The 21,591-nt window shown below is 39.2% G+C and overlaps 1 protein-coding gene across 2 annotated transcripts in view; it reads right to left on the bottom strand.

Annotated features, from left to right (window-relative positions):
- TNS3 (tensin 3) overlaps nt 1-21,591 on the bottom strand; it is a 242,280-nt gene that overhangs the window by 37,945 nt on the left and 182,744 nt on the right. For both annotated transcript variants that reach the window (XM_069859719.1, XM_069859720.1), the window contains exons 19-21: nt 18,600-18,778; nt 18,144-18,261; nt 17,970-18,053 (exon numbers count right to left, since the gene is read on the bottom strand). In XM_069859719.1, coding sequence (XP_069715820.1) covers nt 17,970-18,053; nt 18,144-18,261; nt 18,600-18,778 — 381 coding nt within the window. The remainder of the gene's footprint in view (nt 1-17,969; nt 18,054-18,143; nt 18,262-18,599; nt 18,779-21,591) is intronic.

Below are 21,591 nucleotides of genomic sequence, written 5' to 3'. Positions count from 1 at the left end.
GTGAGGTGAAGAGGAGGGCTTAGCAGAACAGTCACATTAAACTTCCAGAGGGCAGACTTCGGACTGTTCAGAAGGCTGGTTGGCAAAGTCCCATGGGAGACAGTCCCTAAGTGCAAGGGAGCCCACAAGGGCTGGGAGCTCTTCAAAAAGGAAATCCTAGCAGCTCAGGAGCAAGTTGTCCCCATGTTCTGGAAAAGGAGCCGGCGGGGGAAAAAAACAGCTTGGTTGAGTAGGAAGATCTTGAGAGACATCAAAAAGAAGAGGAGGGTCTATGAGCTTTGGAAGAAGGTACAGGCATCTTGTGTGGACTATAGGGAGGGAAGTGAGATCGTGCAGAGAAAATATCAGGAGGGCTAAGGACCAACTAGAAATCAAATTGTCTAAGACTGTGAAAGATAATAAAAAATCTTTCTATAAATACATTAACAATAAAAGGAGGACTGGGGAGAATATTCAGTCCCTACTGGATGCAGAAGGAACAACAGTGACAGGGGATGAGGAAGAGGCTGAGGTACTTAATGCCTTCTTTGCCTCAGTCTTTAATAGTAAGGAAGGTTGTTCCCTCTGTGTGCAAACCCAGGAGTTAGAGTAGCAGCATGAGGCTCCCAGGATCCATGACGAGATGGTTAGGGACTTGCTTGCCCAGCTAGACACCCACAAGTCTATGGGGCCAGATGGGATCCACCCTAGAGTATTAAAGGAGCTGGCGGCTGTACTTGCCAAACCCCTTTCCATCATCTTCCAGCAATCCCAGATGACTGGGGAAGCACCCCGTGCAGTGCTACAGACAGGAAAAGTCTATCTAGAAAGCTGCCTGAAGGAGAAGGACCTGGGGGTGGTGGTTGACAGCCAACTGAACATGAGCCAGCAGTGTGCCCAGGTGGCCAAGAAGGCCAATGGCATCTTGGCTTGTATCAGAAACGGCGTGACCAGCAGGTCCAGGGAGGTTATTCTCCCTCTGTACTCGGCACCGGTGAGACCGCTCCTTGAATACTGTGTTCAGTTCTGGGCCCCTCACCACAAGAAGGATGTTCAGGCTCCGGAGTGTGTTCAGAGAAGAGCGACGAAGCTAGTGAGGGGCCTGGAGAACAAGCTGGGTTGTTTAGCCTGGAGAAGAGGAGGCTGAGAGGAGACCTCATTGCTCTCTACAACTACCTGAAAGGAGGTTGTAGAGAGGAGGGTGCTGGCCTCTTCTCCCAAGTGACAGGGGACAGGACAAGAGGGAATGGCCTCAAGCTCCACCAGGGCAAGTTCAGGCTTGACATCAGGAAAAACTATTTCATGGAAAGGGTCATTGGGCACTGGAACAGGCTGCCCAGGGAGGTGGTTGCGTCACCTTCCCTGGAGGTGTTTAAAAGACGGATGGATGAGTTGCTTAGGGACATGGTTTTGTGATTGATGGGAATGGATGGACTCTATGATCCAGTGGGTCCTTTCCAACCTAGTGATTCTATGATTCTGTTAGTACTGGTAAACTAATTAGAGTTATGCATTCTACCACACACTAAAAAGGTAAATTAAATCAAACTATTCCTTTATAAGAATATTCACTCCTAACACTGTTTTTCTTCATACCAGCTGCTCTTCCTAAACGATTTCATAATGGTTGCACTCAGGAGACACAAACAGCACAGATTAGTTGCTACATACAAAATCCTATCAGGTAAAAAATGAAGGACAGTCCGTGCCACAGAGTCAGAACAGGTTATTAACAAGGCAGCCCAGAACTGCCATCAGTTACTTAGAATAATTGTATAGTAAATTAATCATTCTTTTTGTCTTGGGTATTTCCGGGCAAAGAAAATGCAGTCAAATACAGTCTTTCAACTTCTATAAGCAATAATTATTTGAGAAAATTGCTCTCCATAGAAACCATTTTTGGCTCTACATAAAGAGCACTGTAATCACAAGAAACATTTGGATGTCCCATTTCCTTCCTGATTTTCAAGTTTTGGAAGCTTTCCTTGTTCAGGTCCTTACACTCACTGAATGAGAAGAGGACAGGGATAGTAATGTTTAACCAAGAAGATAACAGTGGTCTGAGATACAACATGAAGGCTGGGTTAAGAAAGAAAGGGTCAATTTCCAAAGCAATGCACAAATATAATCCAAGTATAGACAAAGTAATTAAAATCATTAATATATTTGAGTTTTGTCAACATTTTATGAAATTCACCCTTCATTAAGATCTCATTTTATACTGAGTTTTCTAACAGAATTCAACTTAGTTATATTTCGGGGGCTGTTCAACGAAACCTCTTTGGCGTGAACACTTTTAATGACAACCAAAAGGTGCTTAACAGAAAAACTCATCTTCTGTTTGTCCTTCTGTCACAGAGTTTCAACCAGGTTAAGATGAGTTCCACGGAAGAAAAAAAAAATCTGAAACAATAGAAGTCAGGAGATAAAAAGGGCTAGACTGAAATTGTATTGTAGACAGAAGCATAGAAGTAATAGTTAGGAAGGGAAGGGTGGTGTTTGGTTTAGGTGAGTAGTTTGTGAGATAATGCTATTTCAAAACAAGAAGATCTGTTATTTGGCAAGGAGAATTGGTTTCACGCATGTGCCAGGCACAACACAGAAACAAGGATCAAGTCTTCCATCTTCTGCCAGGTAGTATTATTTACTCACATAGCAAGGCCCGTGTACATTTCTCCTAGGAAAAGTACACAAGATTCTGTTTCATCAGAATCATCATCCTGCAAGATCTATCCAAAGTCGCTTGAAATGCAAGGCTTGAATTGTAACATGCATCCTTCTCCAAAAGCAAGCCTTGCAGGACAGTGGCTATGCCATGGCCCTGAGATGCAAATTCAGCAACTCCATAGTTTATGAAGGAATGGGACACGTTTCCCTGCTAATCTCATGACTGACAGAAATGTACGAGTCAATCTAAACTGACAGTGCATTTCAGGTTTTGTCTACTAGGTGCATGAATATGAATGGCTTCATAAAACTAAGGTGGAGAAAAGCACAGGCTAATTAAGTTTTCTTCTCTTATGCAAGAGAATAAACACTATGAGCACTAATGGAGGGAAAAGCAGCATCTTAAAAACCATATAGCAATATGGACTTAGGACTGTACAATGAAGTGGCACTGAATGTGTATTATCCTTTTGTCCTCACTCAACACTGGCAGGTCTACAACTCTGAAATTACACGATATCGTTGACAATGCAGCAGACTAGACCGTCCCAGGCACTCAAACACAGGATCATTTTAAGACTCTCACTGTTTCAAAAAGGTGTGCTCACACTTGTACTTCAGTTTTTGGAGCTTTCTTGTCCTTCATCAAACTACATGGATTACTCCAGCACATCACAGTCATCGAGTGTCATGTGATATACTAGAAGGAAAATCTGAAAAAACTGTTTCATGTAATCATAGAAAGAGAAGTGGTTGTTCCCATGGATTTTTGTTGATTTAAGCTCTTCCAGAAAAAAGGACTAGTAATACATAAAAAATGCATGCTACCTACATGCACTGCTGACTACAATCCATGTCTGTCAGAGTGCCTGCTTATCCAATCCTGTATTTCTTTTAAACTGCTGATAAGTTTCTGACAATGGCTTATGTTTTGTATCTTCAGAATAAGCGAAAAATAGTTGTGGGCTTCTGAGCTCCAGATTCCTCCCTTTTTTATTTATTACTCATATACACTTCGGTGTATACATATATGGTTATTCGCCAAATGACAAATTTATGTGGGGAAATGTATAACTTTTCCCCACTGAAAAGGAAAAATGGAAACCACACTCTCTAAAACTTAGCACTTCAGAAAACTTTCATGTTCTTAGAGAGGGGGAGAAAACAAGGAAAAAAAAAATAAGCACCGCTCACCAGTGTACTATCATGCAGTTTTTCAAGTTCAACTGAAGAGGCACATCTGCTTTAGACCATGATCAAAAATTACAACACTAAAAGTTTGTATAAACACATTTTTTCCTATGTAATAGTTTGATTATGTAGACAATATTTTTTTTGCATTTACAAATTCAGAATTACATTGTTCATTTTATCACCTGAAATTTTAGAAATAATAAGTTCTCATGGATACCAGTGAAGATAATGAAAAACTGTTTTCAGCATCTTAGGAGATAACACCATCTTTTCAGCTAACAGACACATACTCCATATACCAAGTACAGTCAGTTATCTTGGATGCCAAATATTAAATAAATACATAAACAAATAGAACCAGATAATGGTTTCTCTCAAGAGAAAACGTCTTTGGACTAGAACTACAGGAAGGATGCAAGCTGCATACTGCATAATTAAATTTTCAGATTAATTGCTGCTGAATAATTTGAAGCCCCAGGGCACAAACCTAGATTTGCTATGTAATAGATGGGAAGCATCTTGGAAGAATCGCGTTCATTTGGTCATCTAAAGCTTGGCAGTAAACACTGCACAAGTGAGGTTTTATATTACAGTACAAAGCTAAGAATTCCAGACCAAAGGAATGTTCTTACATGAGTTTCACACTCACAGACTTCAAGTAGTCTTCACAGAGTTAGTCCTTTATCCTCTATCCTATTCAGACCTCTAAATCAGGCCACAGATTTGAATTTAAGTTTTCCCCCTGTTTCCCCCTGCTCCACTGTTACTCTATCTTGTATTAAATAGTAATGTGTATGAACTAAGCAGGAAAGAGACATTTGGCTCAAAAGCATCACAGTGTTCAGACTTGCAAAGGAAAGCCTGCCTCAAGTCCTGCTGATAAACATGCAGGAGAGGAAGAGGACCTTGGACCTCTCCCACGACATATGAATACTCTAATTAGCTATTAGACGTACACGGGAAAAGTTCCTCCTCCTTCTCAATGCGATTTAGAAAACGTCTAAGACTTAGGTTCCCCTGATGGAAAACAGGTAAGACAGTCTTGCTTGTGAATGCTGCTGGCTTTAATAGCACAACTGTACAGGCATGTCAAGACCTGAGTGATCTCACATCACGGCACCACACTGAAGTCACAATATTTCCTTTGCTAGCTGCAATGTTGATGCTCACTGAACTCACAGCACTCAGCACTGGGTAGTGGGAGCAGGAGGAGGATTCCCCAGGCTTTAATGTGCCAGAGCTGCAGTCATCACTGCTAATACTGCCTTGCTTTGGTATTCTCTTCTGGCAACTCACGGACCTTTTCTGATCTGCTTTTCCTCTCAGATTAACCTAACCTGAAGTATCCAAAATTCATAAATTTCCTGAATGACATCTGAAACTAGTTCTTTGTCATGCAGGTACTTACAAGGCTCTCAGCGCATTTACTTGATAAGTTGACTCTGGTGCTCAGCAATGATCCAAACAGACCGGCTATATAGCATGCCCCCTGACAGAGCAAATATGAATTGGAATGAAATTTCTAGAACAAATACTGCATACAAAGGACATATTTCGAACATATTCAACATTCTCTACTGACGTTTTCTTAAACTTTGTCTTCTTTTTGAAACATCCCTCATAATAAATTCATTGCCAAAATATTTGTGGAAAATGAACACAGGCAGGCAGAGTTTTTAAATGGTTAGGCTGACACTCAGACACAGAAATAAATGGTAAGATAAAACTAATAAAAGCTAAGCACAGCAGAAACATTTTCATTAACATTATAGCTTGCTGTTTCATATAGTGCTTGATCCTGATCTTATAATTTCAAAGAATGTAAGCGCAGTATAAGGTCCCTCTTACCTACATAGGTCTCAGCCTTCATTAAAATGCAAGTTTATGCATGCCTTAGTACTAGGCAGTTTTATCAGTTCTGAGTGTGTATCTCCCAGCTGGGGCATCAAATCAGTTTTAAGACAATTCCAACCAACAGGCACCCTTCTAAAGCACTGAATGAAAGGTGGTAAGAACACACTCTTTTGACAAAAGACTGAACTGCTGAAATAAAGACAATGAAAAAAAGAAAGCCACAACCTATGTATAATCTCAAGCTATTTTTAAAATACGCTGTTTTCCAGAACAAACACCATTTTGCTAATCTTCAGATACCATTTTGCTGTGACCGAGTGCAGAATGCATTTATAATCTAATGCATCCCACCTTGGGAAAGTAGGAGTTGCATCTATTTTCTAATATTAATACAAAGAGGGGTTCCTGAATGCTCCGGAAAAAAACAAGTCTTTTATTGACATCATTTATTCCAGTTTTTGCAAAAAAAGCACAATATCAACTTTTCTGTCATTTATATGATGCAGCTTTCTGATATTGGTGTGTAAAATGCACACAAACAAAAGCTAAGCTTCGCTCTAGTAATTAAAGATGTCTGAATGAACATTCTCTTAGCCTTCTTAGATATTTAATTAACTTGTTTGCCCTGTATCTTCAATGAAAAAACACACTGTAAGCAAAACCTTGAATAAAATTAATTACAATAACAAGAAAGTGATTCAGGCTTTTTGGAAGTGATAAAACTCACATGGCACAAGTTAATCTTCTTATAAAAAACCCTAACATTATATTAAGTTCTATTATTATTTTTATTTCCTATAGTTTACCATGTGGTCCACAAATCAATTCAGGGATACCAATGACTATCCTGCATACTGAGACTATATTACCTGCAGCACTATATCATGCTCATAGCTGTTTTATAATCTTTCAGCAAAGAATTTAATTTTCACTCACTTTATTCTTGAAGCTTTCTGGACAAATTCTTAAATCCTTGGAGCACTGACACAAATGGAATATTCAAGAAATCCAATGACAGTAGCAGCACAAACCAGCAGTGTGGTTGACAGATTGCCTTCACATTGTTTTCCTTGAAATGCTACAGATGCAGTATTATTCAGACTTAATTTTATTTACATTTGAATTAGAGTTTGTTCTTTTAACAGCATTTGATGAAGGACTTAAAAAAACCCAATAATCTATTCTGCTTTCTGTACTAGTTCTTCATAACATACTTTCAATACATCCCTCAGTCCCAGCTACAGCAACTCTACTCCTCCCCAGCTTCCTTCCTGCTCTTTCTCCTCCAACACACAAATATAGTTTTTACTCTCCAGGAAATTTCCTCCCACCTTTCCCATTTCAAGTGCTAAGTCAGTGCCAAAACTTCTGGGAATGGAGGGGAAAAAAAATTCAATGTACCTGTAGTGCCTCAGGGATCTTAAAGCTCTTTGAAGATAAAAAATGAGAAATTTCATATATCATTTTCAGAGCAGAGGGTGGTGTAACAGAGCAGAAGGTGAAAATAATTAGTCAGCAAACTGACTTACCCAAAGGGAATTGCGTAATTTTTCAAGGCATTTTGAAAACGGACAATATGCAGATAATAAGGATTAACCTTAAATCCACTACTTAAATCAGAAGTTTTAATTGTTTATTGTAAATGTGCATTTGTTGGAGAAAATAGCTATATAGTTAAATAAATATAACAAAAAGAAGCATCACTTCATCTCTTTACAATGAAAAATATCAATAACATTCTTCCAGAATACACTAATGGTTTTATAGTACAGTAAACAGATAAAGGGAGAGAGCACCACAAAGTCTTGGTGCAATTTACTATCCATATGAGCAAGCACCTTATGTAAAACTTGACTTTTACTAGAATCTACTAGAGAATAGGAATATACTAAAGTTGATATTCCGAAATCTCAGTACCCACCACTTCATAAACATAACAGCTTCTTAAAATGAACAAGATGACTCAATTTCCTACCATACTGATCTTAGTGTGCTTTCTGAAATCTCAGAAAAATGGTGGGAAACTCACAAGTTACAGTAAAAACTTGGAAAAGTAAGTATATTTAGCACATTTATTAGTAGTATATTTGTGTGCTTCAATTGATAAAGCTGGCAGTGCACAATGAAAAATGAATTAACACAACACAGCCTTCTATACAATTAATGAGCCTCTTGGAGTGTTATTTTGAAGTGATGGTAAGTCCTTAAAATTGCCCACATGTATTTCTAACAACTATTTCAAATTATGAGGGTTCATTGGTGTCTCTCATATTCATTTTACAGTCACCAGTGAAGCACTTAATCATACAAACACATTAGACAGTGCACAACGTTCAGGTCCCATCCCAGCAATTTTCCTTATATTCTTGGTTTTTTCCACCACCTTAAATGTTTTGTTATGCAGGAAAACCATGCAGAAAAAGCATGCTTTATAATTTGCTGAAAATGCCACAAGGATTGTGGTCATTCTGTCATGCACCATGACTAAATTCTACATTTTTAGTCCATCTGTTGAAGAGCAACTGTCCTACATACTCTTACTTTGGTGGCAGGTGCTTCCATTGCTGCAGCACAGTTCAGCCACATGAGGCACCCAAGGCCACTGGTGGCCAGACAGTCTTTGAAGAGCTTAGAAGCATCTGCAACACAGGCTTTAAAGACAGAATCAAAGCCTTACTACTGTGTACCAGTCAATATTATATCTGTCAAGAGATACAGTGAAGAGAGTTTCTAGCGGACTGTGTCGCCAACCATGCAGATGCTGTTGTTCTGTGTTGCTGCTGGTTCCAGTTTTTTCTCAGTCAATAACTTCTTCTAAAAAAAGGCAATTGTTTCATTTAAAATTCAGTGTTACAAAAAGTGAGTCAAGATTAGACAGAGTAGACAGACTGGATTAAAGTGAGGTGCCCCCAAAAAAGGATGAAGTCTACAGGGTGGGTCTTCCTGAAGGAGACCCTACCAGCAGTTACTGGCTTTAATGATATTAGTACAATGGAAGACTTACAACATGTAAGATACTTTAAAGATGTCCTGAGCTAAAAACAGTAATACATGTAAATTCCTATAGAACAGCATCTTCATTGCAAGATCTACCATTCCTTTAATACAGTTTAACATTTGACTTGAGAACAAATCTACTGGGTGAGAAAGTGGAGAACTTGTTTCTATATTTAGGGTCACCACCACATGGATATTCATTTCCCGGTGAGAAAAGATAATTCAAATTTGCTATTTTAGGCAGAAAACTCCATGTAACTTTTCAAAGGTGTTTTGGTTGAAATGGCCTCTGAGAGAGCTGTCAACTTCCCCTTTTTGGAGATAAAGTCTTAGTTCCTGCATTTGCTTATCAATCAGCACTTTCCCTGCATGAAAATGAAAAGTCATCCAGGAAACCCAAGAAAATAGTGCAATGTGAATACTTTCACAGAAGGTGAAATACACAGTACAAACCAGGAAGTCTTTCCAAATCATCATGTGATTCATTCTCCAACACAATTTTAACAGGGCAGGTTATGGCTTAGAGCTTGTTTTGATCTGCCATCACAGCGTTTCCGTCCAGATAGAAATCCTTCTAGAAGAGTGAGGATGGGAGGAGGAGGAGACAGTGAGACTAGGGTCACTGACAAATCTCTTTAATGGAATCTCTGAAGCACCTAACAATCCTCTCTGTCTTTAAAAAAAAAAAAAAAAAAGAAACAACAAAAAAAAAACCAACCAACCCCCCCCAAAAAAACGAAATAAAAAAAAAACCAACCCCAAAAAAACCCCAAAACTGAAAAATAAAAAGCAAGATAATCTGGAGGATTATAGAACAGCTACACGTGGAATCATGCACACGTGCACTAGATTTATGCGCACTGCTAGTACTCAAAGTCAACATATTTTCCATGACTGTTTGTAGCACATGAATTTGTCTCAATTCAAAATGATGTTCAACCTGAACCAAACCCTGTCCCTTGCAGAAGTTTAGCTCACAGGGCTTTAGGAACTTTTTATCATTAAATATATTTCTCCTGACAAGCATCAGATTGAAAGGATTTTTGATTCTGTGATCAGATACAACATTGGCTATGTTTCAGAATATTTTATCAAATTACAGTACCCAAAACCAATCCCAGACAGTACACTTTAGACAATGAGTTTTCTTCTGAAAATTCTGTAACAGGAATGAAATCTTTTGTAAGCTTTAACATATCAGCCAAAGAAAACACATTCGTTTTGTCCCATTGCTTCTCCATCGCATGTTATCTTCCATGGACTTGGCAATCCCTAGCTTTTTATATTCAGATATATATTTTTGTATTCCTTACTACTCTGAATCAATGACATATCAGAAGTTTTAATGAGTGGCTAAAATAAGTACAGAGTTTGTAAAGTTTCACATAGAACACATAACACGGCTATATATAAAACCAGTATATATTTAGCTAGCTAAATGGATTAATCTCTAAATAATTACATTCTCATCTCTAAGCAAGAAAATAAAGCTTTGATAAGTTAATCAGTGTGCAGTCGCAGAGTACCTCCCACAAAAATCTTTGACAAACTCAGTAGGGAAAAAAAACCTCAATTAAAGGTGATTACCAAACATTTGTAGACACTTAAACTGTAGCTTAAATAGTTTTGTTAATACTGTTCACAAAAAGCAAGCAAAGAGTACAAGTATTTCAAGTTACTTTCAGTTTCAATTTGTTTCTTCTGTTACAACATATTTCCAATATTCAGATTTATGAGAATTAAACAAAATCATTAATCTATTCAGCACACAAGATAGAATATTATTACTGTTGTTGTGAATTTGGACTACCAGACTGAAATCGCCATTAATAACCATTGCTTCTTTCTCTACAGGTCAGACAAGATACAATATTACCAGGTTTGTATTTGAAAGACACATTAAGAACTGTATTCTGATCAGTGGCATGAAGGGAAGGAGGTCTGTGACAATAAAGACTTAAATATACATCATCTCATCTTCAAACTTCATGCAATAGTTTATAAAAATGCTACTTTTATTGAGCTAAATGTGTCAATGAACGTAATCCAGGAAGGAAAAAGTTTGACACAGATTGTATCACATTATAATGACTTTAGTGTTTACAACAGTGAATTAACGGTCTCTCAACATTTCTGACTATGCTTTAAGCATTCCACATGCTCTTTCTGGAAGACCTAATTAGGTTTACAAGGTCTGATACAAAAAGACCGAGACTGTGCCTGTAAATCTTTTTATTTAATAGATTAATTAAATCAACTATGATCACCTTCAAAACGGTTCCCTTCTGAGTTGACACGCAGCAGCATATGACGCTGCCAATGTTCAAAGCAACTCCAGAGATCGTTTTCTGAAAGGTTGTTGAGTACCTCCATCATTTTTGCTTTCACATACTGACAAAAAATGGGGTCCTTTGAGCACTTGATTTGATCTTTGGAAAGAGGCAGAAATCACAGGGACCCAAGTCTGGCAAACAGATACATAGAATCATAGAACAGTTAGGGTTGGAAGGTACCTTAAAGATCATCTACTTCCAAACCCCCTGCCATGGGCAGGGACATCCCACTGGATCAGGCTGCTAAAGGCCCCATCCAACCTGGTCTTAAACACCTCGAGGGATGGGGCAGCCACAACCTCCTTTGGTAACCTGTTCCAGTGTCTCACCACTCTCATGGTGAAGAAATTCTTCCTAATGTCTAATCTAAATCTGCTCCTCTCCAGTTTATACCCATTGCCCCTTGTCCTGTCACCACAAGCCTTTATGAATAGTCCATCTCCAGCTTTCTTGTAGGCTCCTTTCAGGTACTAGAAGGTCGCTATAAAATCTTCTCGGAGCCTTCTCTTCTCCAGGCTGAACAAGCCCAGCTCTCTCAGCCTGCCCTCATAAGGAAGGTGCTCCAGCTCTTGTATCATCCTTGTAGCCCTCCTCTGGACCCGTTCCAAAAGCTCCATATCCTTCTTAAGTTGAGGATTCGAGAACCAGACATGGTACTCCAGATGAGGTCTCACAAGAGAGGAATAGAGGGGCAGAATCACTTCCCTCGACCTGCTGGTCATGCTTCTTTTGATGCAGCCCAGGATACAGTTGGCCTTCTGGGTTGTGAGCACAGATTGCTGGCTCATGTCAAGCTTCTCATCTACCAGCTGCCCCAAGCCCTTCCTCTGCAGGGCTGCTCTCTATCAGGTCACCCTCAATCACGTACTGAAAACAGGGATTGCCCCGGCCCAGGTGTAGGACCTTGCACTTACCCCTGCTGAACTTCACGAGGTACTCAGAGGCTGTGAAAAACAGGCTATTCAGTGTTTTGGCTTGAACATGGAGGTGGGTTAAGGGAGGTGGAGATCCAAAAGTATTGATCCTGATCATTGTACCTGAGTTTAGGACAAACGTTTGGGTCAGGCGCAGAATGTCTTCCTTCTTTGGTGGCGCCAGCTTGTCTGTGGTGCTGGGTTCGGTGGAGGGGCAGTTCTGCAGCAGCGGGCACTGCTCAGCCCCACTTCTCCCCTTCCTCCACCTGCTGGAATGCCTGGGCCAATCCACGTGGCAAGAGCCCCCCCAACACATGCTGTTGGGGGTCAGAGGAGCACCTGCTTTCACACCAAAAAGAAATGTATAAAAGGGGAGAGCAGCCAGGACCGGGAGCGCCTCTGGCTCGATGCAGTCTGGCCTCAGCCATGCACCCATCACTGTACACTTTACTTTGCTGACTTCATTCCACAATAAAAGACTCTCAGAATTTTAGCTTCCAGAGTGTGTTTTTAACAGAAGACCATTTCTCCAGCTTGTCCAGGTCCCTCTGCATGACATCCCATCCTTCCAGTGTGGCAACTACAGCACTCAGCTTGGTGTCATCTGCAAACTTGATGAGGGTGCACTCAATCTCACTGTCTATATAATTGATGAAGATATTAAACAGCACTGGTCCCAGTACTGACTCCTGAGGGACACCACTAGTCACAGATCTCCAACTGGATTTTGAGCCATTGACCACTACTCTTTGAATATGATCATCCAACCAGTTTCTTATCCATCGTACTGTCCACCCATCAAATCCATAATCTCTCCAATTTAGAGGGATGGGTGTCGGGGGAGACTGTGTGAAAGGCTTTACAGAAGTCTAGATAGATCTATTCCATTGGTTTACCCGTGTCCACTGCTGCGGTTACCCTATCATGGAAAGCCACTAAGGTGGTCATATAGGATTTGTCCCTAGTAAAGCCATTCTGGCTGCCACTCATCACCTCCATGTCCTCCATGTGCTTTAGCATAGCTTCTAGGAGGATCTATTCCATGATCTTCCCAAGCACAGACGTGAGGCTGACTGGCAGGTAATTCTCAGGGTCATCTTTTCTGCCCTTTTTAAAAATGGGCACAACATTACCCTTCTTCCAGTCACCAGGGACTTCCGAATGCCATGACTTTTCAAATATCATGGAGAGTGGCAAATAGGTTGGGTGCTCAAGCACAGTGATGTTATTAGCTAAAAAATGCTTCACAGACAAAGCATTGTGGGCTGGAACACACTGATATTTTACAACCAAGGGTAAGAAAACACCTATATTTGAACACACCTGTGCTGATCGAAACTATCAAGTTGAACTTTGTCTCACTGTGACAGATTAGAACATGTACTATAACCATCTCTTTGCCCCTCCGCTCCCACTCTTAGTTCTCAAGCTATAGGGTTAGCCTTGGGGTTTTTTTTTTGTGTTGGATCTTGTACATTGGTAGAATCCAAAAAGGAGAACTGAGTCCTTTCCTATTTGACCCTGAAGCCTGTAGAGGTTCATGTTGATTAATAAATGGTATATTTCATCATAACTAAAAAACATCAGGTGTTCATTGTATTTAGCCAGAAGATCAATATGTCAAGGCCAATTGCAGGACAATGAAAAACATAACACAAGCCTTGGCAATCTGCCATGTAGCAAACTTCGAAAACTTCTGGTCCCTACTTGTATTTTTTTATTGCTCATTAACAGCCTCAATGTTTCAAACAAACAAACAAACCCCCACAAAACCAACAAAGTAAACAAAAGAACCAAAAAAACCCTCAAATGAAAATTCACAACAGGAAAAACAACATGCGCCTTTGTTTCCAGGAGGACTGAACTTAAGTAAACCATCCACTGAAGTCACCGCAGTGATGGTCTAAGCAAATAAATTCACATGTCTGGAGAAGTTCCGTACCTATCCATTGCTTTGGACAGGGATACTTAATATAAACAGTTAAGGGGAGGAGAGGACAGCAGGTATAAATAAACATTGTATGAAAACATTTCATATTTTAGAGAAAATATTTGCACATCCTAAAGTAGGAATTTTTCCATCTCATTTTTTGTGTCACCTTTATTCTCTACAATACTAATCCTCCTGACACACAGAAAATATTTTCAGTTCAGAACCTTGACTTTTTTTAATCAAACAATTAAGCACTACCTTTCATCCTCCTTGCAACTCAGTGAATAGAAGAAATTATAATCTTGGAGTAACAGTATAAAACTACAACAGTACAAAACTATAATCACTAACAGAATTTTATAGTAATAAGGTTATCTGTTGTGTTTTTTTCTTCCAAGAGATTTTTTTAAACACTCATCACTACTGGGTGATGAAACAGAGTAAGGCTATGTTAGTCCAGTGGGGAATTTAGGATTACAATGGCTCTGTCAGATAAAAACAGAGTCTGGATGAGAAAAAACATGGAAATACGCCAGTGCCTAGTCTTGAAGAACTCCATGACAGCCTGAGAACAAAGATGACCTTTTGACAACTTTTAGAAAAGATGTAGCTCGTATATGTAACTCAAGCTTTGGGAACTGTACCAAGGCTAAGCTCCATGCCAGGTATGAAAAGCTATGAAAATGCAAAGTCTTGCACATGCTTGAACGCTCCGAGATTCCTCATACCAGCAGCAGTGGTATCATTCCACCATTAGCACTGCTTAAACTACACCATTCTATTTAGGCTGCACAGAAAAGATGGAAAAACAGGACATCATGTCTTCTCTTTGTGAGTACAAGGATAAAGGATTATAGACAATCTTCCCTTGTGCCACAGATCCTTGATTTCTGCTGCAAGACAGTGCCTGTGTATGAATGCAGACTTCCTGCAAAGCTCTGTCTGTGCTTTGGCCAGTGCTAAGTAAAAGGCAGCTCCTCACATACAGCCCAAGGGTGGTTAGACAGAGTTTGGTCCCCTGGCAAAGAACTTGCTACAATTTTACTTGTTACTTCTGTATACAAAGGGACTTTAATTAGCTGTATACTGTCAGAGACAAGACAGTCTTTATAAGCTACAAAATGGCCTACAAATAGTGCTTCTGTTCTTTCACTGATGTGTGGGACTCTCCCATGGGATATACAATAGCTATTATTGTGTTACTCAGAGAGTTGTATCTGTGTTCTACCTGGAGGCTGCTTTTTCATAGAGTATTTATAAAACTAGCCAATTTATAGACTGCTCAAGTTTGTCTTAAGAAACAAGACATCTTACAAAAGATAACTCAGAATTAACTCCATGGGTGCTGTATTACTTGCAAAGTATGTCAAATGAGGAAAAGAGTAATGAAGCCATGCCAACAAGTGATCACATCAGCATTGCTGGCATGAAAGTACTGCATGTCTGAATGCAGACTGAGGAAGAAAGAACAAGACTCTGGAAAGCAATCTTGCTCTTTCTAGCTGGCACAGGCAGGGCGTCTTAAAAGAAAGATGGAAAGAAAGAGAAGGTAGAGCATGGCTAATGAAAGTAAGATACTGATAGATACATAACATACATAAAACCATGTAGTATTGTTCTTCTAAAATGTATCCTTTTATACATTTCTAACACCACAGTAGTTCTCCCTTGATATGATAAGTGCTATCTACACTGAAAGCTATTCTCTACAAGGAAGCAGGGAGGAAGTAGGACAGTAACATATCCAGATAATTGGTAACCAGATGTTACAACATCCTCACTATTAACTTTGAATGCAGGCAAGCAGCAAAGCTGAGATGCAGAACAAGATTTTGAATTCAAGGATGATCTGAACTGAGAAAACAAGTGGCAATGTCTTAATGGCAGAAATTAAGACTCCAGAGTCCATGACTCCAAAGGCTTCAATCTGTTTAAAATATCTGGAGAAGTCAGTACGTTGCCTAAGTTCTACTAAAATAAAACACATGAAAGCATTCAGAAGAAAAGCAATGCTTCAAAAGAAAGTACTAAACATTGGGGTTATCAGAATTCTTGCAAAGTGCATACTGTTAGAGTCACGTTTGTTGCATGTCTCGACCATAAGAATAGCTATATACTTCTGTTCCCTTCAGATTCTTGGACTCATTCAACAGATAAAGCACAATGCTCTTGCTCTGGCCATTAATTAGGATTGAGTAGCAAAAGTAATGAAAAGATGTCTTCTTCTCTTCTTGCCAATGTCAAAAGACATAGAAGCAAGTAAATACAGTAAATAGATACTTACTGTAGATACAGGCAATAAATGATGTAGAATAGTAAAGGGAAAATGAGAGAAAAGGAAAAAAATACTTGAAGTAGAATTCTAATAATTGCCTCCGGCAATAGAAGTTTCTGTGCTGTAGTGGAAAATTACCCAACTAACATTTCTTAGAGGTGCTCGTTAATGGTGTATTGCATGTTTTCTAGCTGACCCACCTCATCCACGTACAACCTCAGTGCCAAAGTACATTATGTTTGTAGCTAAAAAGCTATAGGCAGCTGAGTACTTGACCTATAGCACTGAGTATACCCTGCACATCACTTCTGAAGGGGCTTTCAAAGGAACAATTACCTGTTTTGGTCTAAGGAAGAGTAATTATTTTCAGTGTCTCATTAACTGAGTATCTAAACCCAACATTTGAGAGATGCCAGCCTTTGGAATTAAGCAGGAGAATCGTCAACAAAATAGAGAAATACACTGAATGCCACTGAAGTTTCTGGGGCAAGTCCCAACTCTTAGCAACCATGACGGAAACCATTTAACAACCAAGTGTCCGGTACATTAACTCAATACAAGCAACCTGCAACTGATTCACTGAAGCTGCCCTCAGTAGGACATCTACCACTAATTACTTAAGAGCTAAGATAGTAGAGAGACCAGACGATAAAGAGATGTCTTTAACTGGGTAGAAGGTTGCTTTATTACTAAAGTAATTTTATTTTGCATTGGTGTTATTTGCTTTTGATGACTATTAAATGAGGAAAATTAAACAAGAAGGGGTTTTTTTAGCAGTTAAAACCACAACACTAACTACTATTGCATCAAAATCCACCATCAAATTTATTGGAAAATCTACAATCAAGATCCTGTCAGAGAAGAGAGTCATATCCTGAGCAATAAACTATGTATACATCAATTATGATCTGAACATCTTCTAGTGCATACAATTTAAATGAATGTCCATAGTTTCTATTCAAGTTTTAATAAATTATGTTAGCTTCCTTTTACGTCCAGTACTTTCTGATGCAGTCATGTGAAATATTTTTTTAAAAACTTATTGCTTTAAAATAATTTCACCCAGAAAAGGTGACACTAACAATAGCCTTACTATTGTTTTTTTCAAAAAGGTATGGTCTCAAAGAAGACTCCTTTATTAATAAAATTCATGGCTAGATAACACTAAATCTTTAACCATGTAATAATCTATTACCAACTACTTTTCCATGCTTCTACATTACAAACTGCATTGTGGCAAAAAAACCTCCAGAACATTAATTCTTTTGATTAAGGATCTCCTTGACTTCAGCATAGCTACTGCCAAACTCCATTGTCAGCTCAACTTGCCTGGCAAGACAGCTGCATGTATATCATCCCTCCTTCCTCAGACGCAAACAAAACCTACTAACAATCACGAGGAAGGCAGGTCTCCTGGATGTACTATTCTGCCATTATCAAATATCTGCAGAGAGGCTGTAGAACACTGAAACCACGCAAACATGTACAGAGACCAAAAGCAGGATAACCTCAAACACTGAATTACATTTCCTCTTACTGCCATCACACAACTGCCTAATTACTCCACAGCGATTTTAGACACTGAATATGAACATGGGACTCCCTGCTGGCAATTAATGGCATTAAGTATTTCCTTCTAAACTTTGATTGCTTACTTATTTTTTATAGGATTAAAAAAAGTACTGCTGAATTCAGTTTCTGTGCTTTGCACCTGTATGAATGCCACAGGTATAGGTCCTATTTACAAAGGAATAAGAACTCTTGTGCTAATTGTCTCCACACACAGTTAAGTTTGAAATTATTTAAGAAGTAGGGTATCTTACCAGGACTGGTTCTGTATGGCTGAGATGGGCTGCTGACCCTTTGGCTGGAAGGAATCTGCTGATAGCATAGTGGAGGTGTTTTCACTAGGAGAGAAGAAAAAGTACAATTCCTCTTCAATAATAGCTAAAATGTTAATAATGCTATTACAATACAATAAATAGACATTTCCTTACCATATGTTGTCCCTGGTGACAGCGGAAAAGCTGGTGTGCATGGGACAGTTTCATTTCCATTTTTCATTGGGAAGAAGATTCCCCCATCTATTGCATCTTGGTAGCACGCAGCAGTCATCTAGAAAGGGCACACAAAAGCAAAATTACAATGTGAAAAATCCCACTTAACCCTACCACACAGTGGGGTACTTTTTATCACATTACAGAAGGTTTCATGTAATCTGATCTCTCTAGCAGACAGATTTTGGAACACTGAAAAAATGTAAACACACCGAGGGGACAAGAACAGGACACTGAATCGCATTTCCAACGTAACTACAGTGGTTTCTTTGTCTTATTGCCATGATGCAACTGCCCAATTGCTTCATATTGATTTGGACACTGAACATGAACATGGGACTCCCTACCAGCCATTCACTTGAGTAAGTCTTTCTGGAAAAACTCTTCATTGTTTACCTTCTTGGCCTCCCCTACAGCAAATGACAATCCTGGATTTACAGCCTGGTCAGTAGCAAGAGACTTCATCCATCCACAGCTGTTATACGATGGCTGCCCAGGGACATCATTGTCATACTGCCCAACACTTAATTTTCTCATCCTTCCCGCTGTTGCAATGTCATCTTGTGTACCTGTTGCTGAAAACAAATAGGTAAACTGATAAATAAACTTCTTTTTTTTTTAAGTTAGAGCTGTTAAAACATACTTCACTATTGTTCCTTCAGTGATTTTGTTCAAGAATGCTCATGAAATAACTGGTTTCATAACTGCTTTACAAAACCACACAGCTTGAGGGAAGGGAGCAGAGGAGAGAACCCAGACAATTGTAGTTTTCCTTACTGACACAAGTTGGTACATCTTTGCAGTACACCTTGTTACAGAGGAGTGAAGCAGCAAGTTTCTGCCGACGCTCATTTTTGGAAGTTACTCCAATGCCACCGATAGAGCCTGCCAGCATGGGGGGCTAAGGGCAGCCAAAAGGGAAACTTCTCTTTCCATCCCGAACAGCTGCTCTACACAGCAAACCCATTACTGCTTTCCAGGTCTGTATTTTCCCCCAAACTCACCTTTTTTAGCTAACACAAACCCTAGCCCTTACAAACCCACCTCACTGCAAATCTTCTGTTACACACACGGTAATCACGCTTAAACAGAAAAAGTAAGTATTAGATACACACAGTAGCTGTAACCTTTTTGAGTGTGAGGAGCAGAGCACAAGAGTAAGCTGAGCCAGAACAATCCAGGATATTCAAGGGCATAAAGAAGTACTCCTTTTCAAGTAAAAATTATTTAAAAAATATAAATTATTCCAACAGTACCAGATTTGTTTCATCTAATCCACCTAAACATGGTTCACTGGTACATTAATCTCACAGGTTCGTAATTTCAGGTTTTCCCACCTTCACAGGGCTAGAAGGTAGTTGTAATTTCATAAAGACAATCTTCTAACACAATCAATGACACTGAGCTTTATATTATACATATATGAGCTTTATATATTAAATAATACTGATATAAAAAACCCACAACCTGAACAGTACATTTCAAAAGCTCAGTCAACTCCTTTGTTTTAAAGCAGTTATCTTGGATAACGATCCAAACAGTCTCCCTTTCAAAGAAATTTATACAGGATCTTGCAGCTAGTTTTTAAAGATCACTGGAACACTCATTATTGCAACCAATTCTAAATCAAAAGGTTGAGTCACCTTCCCCGGAGGTGTTTAAAAGACGGGTGGATGAGGTGCTGAGGGGCATGGTTTAGTGATCGATAGGAATGGTTGGACTCGATGATCCAGTGGGTCTTTTCCAACCTATTGATTCTGTGATACTGCTTTGGAGCATGAGCTTCACCAAAGTCAAATGAAGCAAATGACAACTTCAACAAGTTTTAGATCAACTCTAAAAAACAGAGTTATTTTTTCTGAGAAAATTTAAAGCCTCTGAAGTGGTCCTAGAATAAATAATCACATTGTATTATATTTCTCAAAATAGTTTAACAACTTTCCTTGTCAACTATAAATCAGAAAAATTATTCAACACTAGAAATAACATTAATCTGACCCTTGACATAAATTGTCTTTGGATTCACATGTACTGTCTATTACAAAGAAAGAAGAAGCAGGTCACAGTCACACAAACAGTGATTAATAGGAACTCCTCTGCAATCAGAGATCTATGCATACCCTTTACTCCAGAAGCAAAACGAGAAACTTATCCAAAGTCTAAGTTTTCAGAAGCCGCAATTATTATCTCCACATTCCAGACAATGTCTTTCTCAATCAAGTCTCTTCACACTGTCAAAAGTCTATTCAGTGAGAATCACAGCATCACGAACTATTCCTGAACAACATGCTCAGGAACTTCCACTTCCATCTGTTGCGGACAGCACCACCAGCACCTATGCTATCGCAGTCCCTGTGCGGAATGCATGTCCTCATTTATTACATATAATGAGGTGCATGCAACCTTGTCAAAATATGAAATATAAAAAAAATTATGGCAGAGAATGAAAAGTGATGTGAAGAGTCCTGGTCTTCAGTGTCCCACTTGATTAAAATTCCGTACTAGTTGGCAGCAAGGTTTCAGTATGAATTCAGCCTTGTTTAGTCACACTAGCCTGGGAATATTATGCCAAAAAAGGGAAAAAAAGAACCAACCTAAAAAAACACCAAAATCAAAACACCCAAAATACTCAAAAGTCACATGAAGATGTAAAGCTTGCACATTCTGTTCCATAATCCAGTTTACTCAATTGTAATAACAACTCTGCAGAAATTCATCAGCTTGGCTGCCAAGTAACATTTAGTTGTGGCTACATATATTGACACGGCATACACAAAATAGTCACAGACTTGAATTGTAAATCAAAATGTGGACTAGTTTTCGGATTCTGGTCTCAAAATGTCTATAGTAGTTATACAATGAGAGTGATCCCACATTTTATAATTGGTGACTTGGGTTTAAAACAGTTTACAAATGCCTATTATGAGTGACTAAATATATCCTTGTACAGCCAGAGAACTTAAAAGCCCTCCTGTGAGGCTTTCATGAAACCACTTCATCTAGCAATATGCGTGAAAGAAATTCCCACTTGTAATTATCAAGAGAATCCAGATTTTATATATCAAGTAACACTATTCTATAGATTCTATAGCAGGCAGTGAGGTGGTCTGAAAACTGGCTGAATGGCTTGGCTCAGTGGTGGTGATTGGAGGTGCCAAGTCTAGTTGGAGGCTAGTAACTAATAGTGTACCCTAGGGGTTCATCCTGGGTCCAGTCGCATTTAACATCTTCATCAATGACCTGGATAATGGGGGAGAGAACCCTCAGCAAGCTGGCTGATGACACAAAGTTGGGAGGAGAGGCTGACAGACCACAGGAGCATGCTGCCATCTAGCACGACCTCAACAGGCTGCAGAAACAGGCACACAGGAAACTCATGAAGAGGGTT

This window comes from Phaenicophaeus curvirostris, chromosome 6 (genome assembly GCF_032191515.1).
Source record: "Phaenicophaeus curvirostris isolate KB17595 chromosome 6, BPBGC_Pcur_1.0, whole genome shotgun sequence".
Classification (NCBI taxonomy): Eukaryota; Metazoa; Chordata; class Aves; order Cuculiformes; family Cuculidae; genus Phaenicophaeus; species Phaenicophaeus curvirostris.
The sequence above is the reverse complement of the archived record's forward strand: the minus strand, read 5'-3'. Positions and strand labels throughout refer to the sequence as shown.